Raw genomic sequence first — 11,379 nt, 5'->3', positions numbered from 1 at the left:
AAAGATAGATAGATAGATAGATAGATAGATAGATAGATAGATAGATAGATAGATAGATAGATAGATAGATAGATAGATAACCTCAACCATAAATCACCCCACCTGGGTCGTCGTCCTTAGCGAGTGTGGAGACTTTCCTTTGGCAAGTTTGTGTTTGCTCGACCGGTTACGTTTGCCACAAACGAGTAGCTGTGGTGGTTGTTAGTACTTGGCCACCCAGTCACAAAAATATCATTTTGCTGTAGTCACATTTGGACAAAATATTATTTAAGAATACTATATCTAGTTTGTGTTCTTGAGATCATCAGCATGAGTACTGAAAGCTGATTTTAAAATGTCACTTTTAAACAACATTAAGCCCACATTATGACCAATGATCTATTTTAATTTTATTCCTAAGTCTCTTATTTTGAAATATTTTACACACCAGCTGTGTTCAATAACAGTAGCAAAAATCTCAAGAGTCACAACCTATTGAGATAGTTTGTGCTAGTGAGTGCTGGGGTCAGGACTGGAACCCAGGTCTTTCTGACACCAAAACATGACCTCTTAAAGCTCTATTCTAAGGCCCAATTGTTAATCCACCGTCCCATTTTTACCAAGAACTTATAAACTTATACCTCTAGGTATAAACTTAGAGTGAGGACACCAGTATTTCCAGACAGAACTGATGCCATCTCACCCCAAAGCAAAGAAAGTTGGTTAGTCTATGCATTGCACCATGGCTAAATTTAGAATCTCCATGAGGCCTTTGAAACATTTAAAATAGCCAAAATATCCCAGTTATTACCTTACGGACCCTTAGTGGTCCAGGGACTCAGGTTGAATAAAAAATGAACTAAATGACACAGTTCTTAGACTATATAAATAAATTCATGTCATTCAATTAGCTATGCATGTATCTGCATATATGTATCATTTTCAAGTTTCCTTTAGTTCCTGGCAATTTTTACAATGATCTATTTTGTGATTATAAAACATTCAAAACCATTTTTATCACCATATTTCAGCAATGATGTATATGAAATGTACACACATATGCACATGGGTGTCAAATGTTTTTTAAAGACCAAGAAATTACCTGGCATCTGTTTGCAATGTTCTTTGCTCTTTTTAATACACAAGGATAATGATGATGATTTCTGGAAGTGCTAGAACTATAAAAATAGCTAAACAAAACATTTTCCTCTCTAAATAGTCTCAATAGGGGGTCTTTTTGTCACAAAATGAATCTAAAGATTATATATTTTCAACTAATTCTTATTGAAAAGGCAATCATGAACTTCTAATAACTACTGCCTTCTTCAAAAATGCATCAGAAAATTTTCTAAGTATTCATTTTCTCCCGATTGGAGAATCGTATACTTTAAACCACTTGAACAAATTTCCTTTGAATCGTGGCTAATTTACCTTTTAATTCCGTGTGCCACATATCTAGGGTCATTGAAATGATTTGCTATATTAAAATCTGCCTCCATGTAGATTTCTGCTACCCCAGCCATCATTAAATTGTATTAACAGTGTATGGAACAATGAGGAATCGTATGCAGGAACTTATCAGTAGCATCCCTGTTCCTGGGCTTTCTGAGCTTGTGGAACTCATTATTTGTTTTCAATTTTATGATCCCAAAGGTCAGACACAGTGTAGTCTAAGACGGAGGGTGTCTCCGTGTTGCAATTCACGATTTCTTGGAAGGCCCAGTTATCTCCTGAAATGGCTTCCACGGTCTGATTCTCTCATTAAAATGGCCTGATTCTCTCATTAAAATGTACTGAGTCTCTCATAGATTAAATCATTAACACCATAATGGGAACAAAAATATTAAAGTATATTCCCAAGAGACAGTTAACTTAGGGCATGCTTCTGAAGAAATGGGAAGGAATAGAATAAAGTTTTTGTAGCAGTAATAGTGAGAAAATTGGTGCAGAATTCAGGATTAACTTGGTAAAGAATGGTATGGGTAGATCATCACAATGTAAAGTTCTTAGAAGGCAGAGAAGATATAAGAATTGGGGGAAATCTAGAAATGGAGAGGTAGAAGGTATTAAAAGCACACCACTTATTTCACAATTTTGCCTGGGCCGTATCAATAATGCATATCTACTTTCCCTTTAAAGTTCTACAAGGCACAGCTGTAATCTTTCCTTAATCATAGATCTTACTCTTTAAGTTATGAGAAAATACACATGGCAAATAATTTACATTTTAATCACTTTTAAGTGTTTCGTTCTGTGATAGGTACATTCACATTGCTATGAGACCATCATCACCATCCATTCCCAGAACTTTTTAATTCCATACCCGTTAAATACTAACTCCCTGTTCCCTGCTCCCCCTAGTCCGTGGAACCACCATTCTACTTTCTGTTTCTATGAATCTGACTACTCTAGATACCTCACATGGATGAAATCAAACCTTATTTGTCCTTTTGTGACTGGTTTATTTCACTTAATACAATGTCCTCAAGTATAATGCCATAGTATGTGTCAGAATTTCTTTCCTTTTTGAGTCTGAACAATATTCCATCGCATGTATGTACCACATTTTGTTTATTCATTCATCTGTTGAAAAACACTTGAGTGTCTTTTATCTGTCAGCTACTGTGAATAAGGCTGCTATGAACATGAATATACAAATATTGGTTGGATTCCATGCTTTTATTTCTTTTGGATATATCTCCAGAAGTAGAATTGCTATATCACATGGAAATTCTATTTTTAAGGTTTTGAGAAATTGCCATACCGTCTCCACAGAAGCTATAAGATTTTACATTCCCACTGACAATGTGCAAGTGTTCCAATTTCTCAACATCTTTGTCAACACTTTTTATTTTCTGGAGTTTTATTTGTTTGTTTCTTTATAATAGTCATCCTAATGAATGGGAGGTGGTATCTCATTGTGATTTTGACTTACATTTCCCTAATGATTAGTGATGTTGAACATCTTTTCATGTGCTTATTGGACATTTGTGTATCTTTGAGAAATGTATATTCAATCTTTTGTCCATTTTTTAAATAAGGTTGTTCTTATGTTGTTGAGTTGGAGTTCTTTATATATTCTGTATATCAATGTCTTATCAGATATATGACTTACAAATATTTCCTCCCATTCTATTGATTGCTTTTTTATTCTGATAGTGTCCATTATTGAATGAAACTTTTTCATTTTATGTTTTCTTCCAAGAAATTTATAGTTTTGGCTTTTTTACATTTAGGTCTTTAATTCATTTTGAGTTAATTTTGTACATGGTGTAAGGTTAGGATCCAACTTCAATCTGTTTGCATGTGGATATCCAATTTTTAAAACACTATTTGTTGAAAAGACTGTTTTTTCCCAATTGAATGATCTTGGCACTTGTGTTGAAAATCATTCAACCATATCTGAGGGAGTTTATTTCTAGGCTCTCTATTCTATTCCATTGGCCTACATGTCTATATTTATGCCAATTTCACACTCTTTTAACTACTGTAGCTTTGTGATAAGTTTTGATATCAGGGAGTTTGGGGCTATAATCTGGTTCTTTTTTCAAAATCGTTTTGTTATTTGGGATCTCTTAGGATTCCATATACATTTTAGGATGCAATTAATTATTAGCAAAAAATATTTTCAGAACTTTGATAAGGGTTACATTAAATGTGGATTGCTTTGGGTAGTATTGACATGTAAAAAATATTAATTCTTCTAATTCATGAACATGAGATGTCTTTCCACTTATTTGTGTCTTTAATTTCTTTCAGCAACAATTCCTAGTTTTCCATGTACATGTATTTTGTCTCCTTGGTTATGTTTATTACTAAGTATCTCATTCTATTTGATGCTATTGTAAATAGAATTGTTCGCTTAATTTCCTTTTACGATTGTTCATTGTTAGAGTATAGAAATGCAACTGATTTTTATGTGTTGATTTTATATTTTAAAATGGCTAAATTTGCTCTTTTTCGATAGAATCTTTAGAGTTTTCTACATTTAAGATCACGTTCTCCATGAACAGAGATAATTTTACTTGTTAACTTCCAATTTTAATGCTTTTTTTAAATTAATTTTTATTTTCAAGTTACTCTGGCTAGGACTTCTAGTACTATGTTGATAGAAGTAATGAAAGAGGGCATTATTCCCGATCTTAGAGGAAAGTTTTCTGTCTTTCACCATTGAGTAAGATGGTAACTGTGGGTTTTTCATACATAGCCTTGATTGTGTTGAGGTAGTTTCACTTTATTCTAAGTTTGTTAAGTGTTTTCTTTTTAAGGAAAGTAGTCTCTTACATAATCACAAAAGTTTTCATATAATTCATTTTACCATTTAGAAAATTATTTCCTTTGTATAGGTAACAGAAAAATAGTTTCACATAGAATTATCTCCTTTACTCTCATTAACAGCAAAAAATAATGGCCAGTTCCTATAAATGATTAAATGAATCCAAATATTCTATTTAAACACAAGTAAAATTTAATTATTCTCAAAAGCAAATTTCAATCAAAGATTGCCATTATTTGGCCCGGCAATTTGAAAATATTAATTAATTTTATCAGGAAATTTTTATAATCGTTCACACTGAATTAATTTTAATATTTTCATTGAGATAGAAACGGGAAAACCCTAATTCACAAAGGCATGTATTAGCAAATAGAATTAGCACTTCTACAGCCCACACTAGAATTATCCAATATTATGCAGGTTGGATTCTTGTCATATAGTTATCTTTATCCTCAAGTCATGGACAACATCTTTGGCAGTAATTGTGTCATAGATGTTATCTATGTCAATGAGAAAAAGATTACCCAACCATGTTTTACGTTCAATGTTGTTTAGGATTAGTACCCTTCAAAGGAGATCTATGGTGTTTGTAAGTGTCTGATAATTTCTGCAGAAATATAGATAAAGTGTGGTGTTCACTCTAATCTGAGCAATATACATGTTATAAATGTTGCATAGTTGTTTACATATAATTCTCTATTTCAGAATAGCAGCTTTGACAGAAGATCTTACAGCTTTTTTAGTAGTTTCTATAATGATGAATACAGGGCCCTGAAAAGAAAATTATATCTCTTGCATGAACAAACTTTTCCATCAAGTAAACTAATTCAGGTACAGATGAACTCCAGTCATTTTTTTTTTCCTAAATAGGTTTTCAATCTCTCTCAAAAATTAAAACTTCTTTTCCAAACTCAATCAAGCATTTCAAAACTTATTCACTGAAAAGTCATATTTCTGGGTAGTAGAGAACATTATATTCTATTCCTATTTCTTTGATGAAAACTTATTTAAAAGCTGTGATTCAAGGTCCTTGCTTTCATAAATTTGATTGACAACAGAATGCAAACCTTCTCTCAGGATTCCTAGTCAAGCTTTTAGTGTCAACATGCACATATAGAAATGATGGTTATTGACAAACAGAAATGGCACGTTGGATGACAAGCTCAGCGAGAGTTCTAGTTATATACCAATTGTCTTCAGAAGACATTCAGCTTGTGGAAGAAACAGTTCACCATCTCATGTCACTAAGGCATTTTTTTGAAATTTTCAAAGGGAGCTCACAGACCGAATACCTTCTCGGATGATATCAACATGCACACTTGAACCACGAAACCAGAGCAGGCTCCATTGCAAGACTGAGCAGTTTTATTTAATGCCATGGTAAAAGAAAATAGTGCAGCTGAAAATTCCTCCAACCATTCATTCAGTAAAACAGTAATCAGTCAGTCTATCTAATATTTAGTGACTGTACATGTTAATCAGTCTTCTAGGAAATGGGGACAACTAGATAAATTCCTTACCCTATTTTGATTTTTTATGACAGTCTTCAAAATATTGAAGAAACGGTTTGCATCTCTAGAGAGATGGCATCATTTCGTAAAGGCCTGTTTATTTATATTTTCTTAAAGTCTCATCAAGACACGTGGCTCCATTAGGTTCACCTTGTTTGTTACATGGCTTCTTTTTGTGGAATTATGATAGAAACCCTGTAAAATTCCAGTAAAGTTTTAATCTCTTCCTTAGGAGAAAGACTCATTGTCCATCCAATTTTCAGAATGCATCGAGAATGCTCCAATTTGCTGCTTTCATGTTTTCACATACTCAAAGATGAAAGAATAAGCCACATTGCATATGGTTCATCTTTTCTTTCACTTTTCCACTGCCCATTATGAACAAAAATATTCCACAACTGTGAAACAATTTCAGACAGCAAAATCTATGAAGGAAATGATTTATGTTACACGTTCTGCACAACAGTATCCAAGTCATTCAACACTGCCAAGAATGACGAGTTCCTGATAGTGTTATGTGACATAAAAAGTACTTTATGAAGATTGTTTTCAAATCTAATAAGTACACATATTAAAAAAAAGCCCAGTTCAAAGTTTCTCTGAAGCCCATCCTTTGGAGTAAGATTAAGATTAGCTCTCTTGCAAGAAGAATGGTGTTTGAAGAAAAAGAAAGTTAGTATGGAAACAGTAAAAAAAAAAACCTTTGTAAAGGTTTACTTTAAAATAAAATGGTAAAATTCTAAACAGACTTTCATGCTATTTTATTATGAGTCCAAGCAGGTATTTCTAATTTCCATGTGTTATCCTTTGCTTGTTGGAAAACTTTCAGACTTTCCATTAGCAAAAGTTTTAACAAGGAGTTTGTCAATTCATTTTCTGTGCACACAAAGATTTATAATCTTGGTTAAAATATTCCAAGCCTTCTTGAGTTTGTGATTCCAGCATTCTTGACTCCCCTCTCCCTAAGTCTTACCTTCTACCACCTTGGGCTTTGTCTCTACCAGTTGTTCTTAGGCATACCTCATAAGCCTTTCAACATAAACACTGAAACCAGTGCACAGTGTTATGGACTCAGGTTTTATTCTACCATCGTCTTCATGAAATCTGCATTGCTATCCATTTCATCTTGCTTTTCTATTCATTCCATTCTTCAGGATATTTTCTATTCTATCCTCATAGGTACCTCTTTTTCCAGTTCACCTCAAAAGAGTAGTCTGCGATTGTGCAAATCACACATAACAGATATAAAAGTATTTGGGTTGACAATAAGGTATAGATTTAAAAAAAAAAAGTCACCTATATCCAAATTTTACTTAACGGAAACATTTGAAAGAGATTTAGGTACATATTCTGACATCAGTAACTAATGAAGAATTCTATTTAGAAACAATATATTTTATAATATCCTCTAAAGTTGTCCAATGCATGAAAAATAGATTTTGTAATCATTGTTCTAAAGCCTCAGCTTACTCATATTTCAAACATGAGACAAATAGGAACCCCAGTTTGAGTTTTGGGTCACCATTAATTAGCCACATAACCTTGAGCTATTAACCTCTCGGCTTAGAGTCTCGCCTCCTTCACATTTACAGAATGTGGCTTTGACTTTGAGGAGCTTGAGGGCTTTTCTCCTCTGTGACATAATGGTTCTGAAGTTGTGACTACACACGAGAAAAGACCAGAAGATCCTCAGAGACATTTAAGCACAATGATACTTATGAGTCTACTCAACACAATAAACAAAAAAGATATTTTGCTATTTTTCACTGAGCATCTAATTCAGTGTGCTTAAATTGTTACACGAAATGAGGGTAAATATCATAGGGCTCAAAACCATAGCACCCATTCAGGCTAAGACTGGAGTCTGTGAAAAAATTTTAATTTTCTTCAGCTAGGCTTGACATATTTATTATTAGATTTCTTACACATATAATTCTGTTGTGCTATGGACTGAATATTTGTATCCCTCCCAAATCCATGTTGAAGCCCTAATCTCCCATGAGGTGTTATTTGAAGGTGAGACCTTCGAGATGTGATTGGGTCATGAGGATGAAGTCCTGAGGATGGAATTAGTGCCCTTGTAAGAGACACTCGAAAGGACCTCTCCCTCTCTCTGCCCTGTGAGGAAGTGACAAGCAGAGAGCTGTTTGCAAACCAGGAAGAGAGCCCTCCCTCACCAGACACCAAATCTGCCCACACCTCGATCTTGAACTTCCCAGCTTCCGGAACTGTGAGAAATAAATATTCATGTTTAAGCTACTCAGACTACAGTTTTTGTTATAGTAGCTCAAACTAAGATATGCTGCTATGGTAAATAGGATTTTTAAATATTTTTTATTAGTTGTTTCATGAAAATGTGCATGATTTTTTTTGCGTCCAAGGTACTATATAGTAAGATAAATGTTGCACACGAAGTCTCACATTTCATTCTGTTGATGCTTTAGCTTTGAGTACTTCAGTGAACCAATTACTTTTTAAAAGAGTTGATATTTATGTCATTCTATTGAAGAAATAAGGTTTTACTTAATATCTTATCAAACTCTATCACCTCTCAGTTTTTGAGAATGCATCTCTATGGTAATTTTCACATATTTTACACTTAAGTTTAAATTTATATGAAGTCAATACATTTTGAAAAAAAAATTGTTTCTAAATTCAAAAAGTTTGTAAAAGAAATTGGGTAGAATGTCAAATCTGCATGATATATCCCATAAAATCAAAGTATAAAAATAGATTTCTATATTCTTATAAAAATAATAAATAGAAAAATTCTTAAAGTTGACATGTAGGTAAGGGAAAACTATTTGATTAACTGAATATATTTTTCCTTCTTTTGAGTCGCAGTAAATTTGGAGTAAATTTGGCTCTAAAAGTGAATGTAACAGCTAATTTTAATACTAACTTCAGGTATGCAAAAGTAATTATCTAAGAATATATTCTGGAATCACTCCAGTGATAGGAATCTGATGGGTGGGATGTATCTCAACACTGTATCACCGTTACATTTTGTAAACTTCTGGTTGATTTGGATTAAGTGATAGCAACATAAGTAATACAACTGTATTGTTAAATATCAAGCAAAGTAAAGCTTTTGTACATCAAATAATTTGGAGCAGTTGCTAGGAGAGAAGTTGGACTATTTCTGCGCTTAGAATTGGCCCTGACATTAAAATCAATAAATAAAAATAACAGAGAATGAAGAAAACCAGGAAATGGGGAATCAACTTGGAAGCAGACAATATAACACTTAGAGCATGATTTAATAAAAAACCATCCAGATTAATACCACGACATTTACCCTGGCTCGGGATGTCCATAAATTCTAATACAGAGGGATTCCCGTCAACACTAGGACCAAATAGTTGTTACACCTAAAAATTATTTTTCTTGCTCATTATATATTAAGTGCTCAATAGCGTGTGTAAATAGAATTTATCCCATTGGGAAAATTCTGTCTTCCTAAACCTACTATCTTAAAACAAACAAACAAACAAACAAAAAACAACTGTTAACAGGTTCGAATATTCTTAAAATGAGTTCATTATGTAAAATAAGAAAATTCCCCAAAACCTCTGAATAGAATCTGCTGCATCTGAAATTCAAATTCAACTATGCCAATTTCATTAAGAAAGGTGAACATATTAATTTTCTTTAAAAGTCACACATGTTAAAGAGGGGGCACAGAGTGATTTCTTTTTTTTTTTTCAAAATGTGACTAACATCATTAACAAGTTCGCTTTTCGAAAAATCTCATCTGTAAGTGTAGCATCCCAAATTTTCATGAAGGAAACTGCTCAGCCATTATTATTCCTTCGCAGTATTTTCTCCCTCGTGAGATGTACAAAAGAAACTCATATTTAAAGTGATTCCAATTTTATCCACTATAGGTTATGGTCCACATTTTAAATAAAACGCCGAAGCGGAAACATCTCAGAAATGAAAATGAAAAGCGAAAAAGCCAGAAGGGCATATCCCAACGTAACTTTCGAAATGAAACCTGTTTATTCGACAGAGCTGTTCCTTCGCTGTCCTCCAAGGCTGCGGGTGATTAGAATCTTTCATTTCGACTCTCTCCTTCATGCACGTTAACCTTTTCCCTGAAGCAGGACCACACGTGTTATCCCAGCAAGCACACCAAGGAAGCTTCAGAGAGATTAATAAGGAAGGGAATTTGCACTTCTTGGCAAACCAGCCAACTGGTTCCTCTTCACCCGTCACCAGAGAAGTCAGCGTGGGCTTTACCACACAGGCCACAGAAAGGGCAGCACACCCACAGTCGGCCTCTTTGGGGAAACTGGACAAATATTAATGAATCCTTGTCTGTGTATTTAATAGTTACTAACTGCATGATAGCAATCCCAAACTATGGGACAAAAATAATTAGCCTGTTTTCTTTGACAGAGAAGATATTTTTCAGTAATCACTTTTCTTGTTTTAATGTAAGAACAGCTGAATGTGTAAATGGAAGGCCAACAACAGCAAAATTAATATGTAGGACCTTTTTTCAGCAGAAGAAAATGAAGAATTTTGTCAACACTAATTAATATAGCATGTGAATAAAAATAGAAAATATATTTGAGTAAAATACTCTAAAATACTAGAATTAATGCCTCCAGGTAACTGAGTCAATAGTTACCACAAACCAACAATGAACCCATTTAATTTTATGAAAGTATTATTTTTGAAAGGTGATTGTAGGTAAGAATGGCATTAGTTCCACTGGTGAAACGCAGTGTTCTTCCAGGATGTCATATTGCAATAGAAACTACAGACATGTACGTTTCTTTACCATGTCTTCCCTTGGTGAATAGTTGCCTTTTTAGTAATAAAACGCCCATAAACAATGGAGCATTCCCCACGTTCGAGAGCTGGTTTATCTCACTGTACGACCTCTTCTAATAAAGTGGAGGTTCAAGATCACACAAAAAGTAGATGGTTTCTCTAAGATCCACATCTCTGAAGCTGGTTCTCTTTCCTCCATTCAGAATCAAAGAATAGAAGGCAGAGGTGTGCTCCAGGTGCAATCAGGACCGATTTGCTTGGCGGTACCATCCTATCGGCTAAAATACAGTCTACTCACCCCATCCCAAATTCATTTCAAATATGTTCATACTGAATTCAAACTTAAGCTCTTAATTTTTATCGCAGCATTTTAAAACTGTAGTCACACACCTCTTTTGAATTTTGCCTCACTAATATCACATTAAAAAGAACGTGTGTGCCTATCACTCCTTCTGTGTAATCAGTAAAAACTATTTTAAAATACATTCCATCCTGTTAGAACCTTAGCAATTTCATATTGTTTAGAGTAACTTTTTATTTATGAACCTATCTCTTTAATGAAGAGTGTTTTAGTTTCTAATTTACACTACAGGCTTATAAATGAAATCTCTGCAGGGCAAGGTATCCAGCTGAATCTCCCTGGACCACTCATAGCCCCTGGCGTAAAAGGTCTGCCAAAGTCGGAAGAGACAGAGAAATAGAACTGACATCGCTGCTCATCACTCTCGTCCTCAACTGATCTGTGAAGTCACACACACCATCAAGGGGGACAGAGACCCCATTGCCACACTCAAAGGCTTCCTCTGTTCCTTGCTGAACCAGTGTAAAGAA

General features: G+C 34.1%; 1 protein-coding gene across 1 annotated transcript in view; it reads right to left on the bottom strand.

Annotated features, from left to right (window-relative positions):
* Positions 1-11,379, bottom strand: part of MALRD1 (MAM and LDL receptor class A domain containing 1) — a 533,295-nt gene that overhangs the window by 465,826 nt on the left and 56,090 nt on the right. Inside the window, 2 exon segments of the mRNA XM_025043397.1 lie at positions 2,457-2,462; positions 11,253-11,375. Coding sequence (XP_024899165.1) covers positions 2,457-2,462; positions 11,253-11,375 — 129 coding nt within the window.

This window comes from Pteropus alecto, unplaced genomic scaffold (genome assembly GCF_000325575.1).
Source record: "Pteropus alecto unplaced genomic scaffold, ASM32557v1 scaffold11, whole genome shotgun sequence".
NCBI lineage: Eukaryota > Metazoa > Chordata > Mammalia > Chiroptera > Pteropodidae > Pteropus > Pteropus alecto.
The sequence above is the reverse complement of the archived record's forward strand: the minus strand, read 5'-3'. Positions and strand labels throughout refer to the sequence as shown.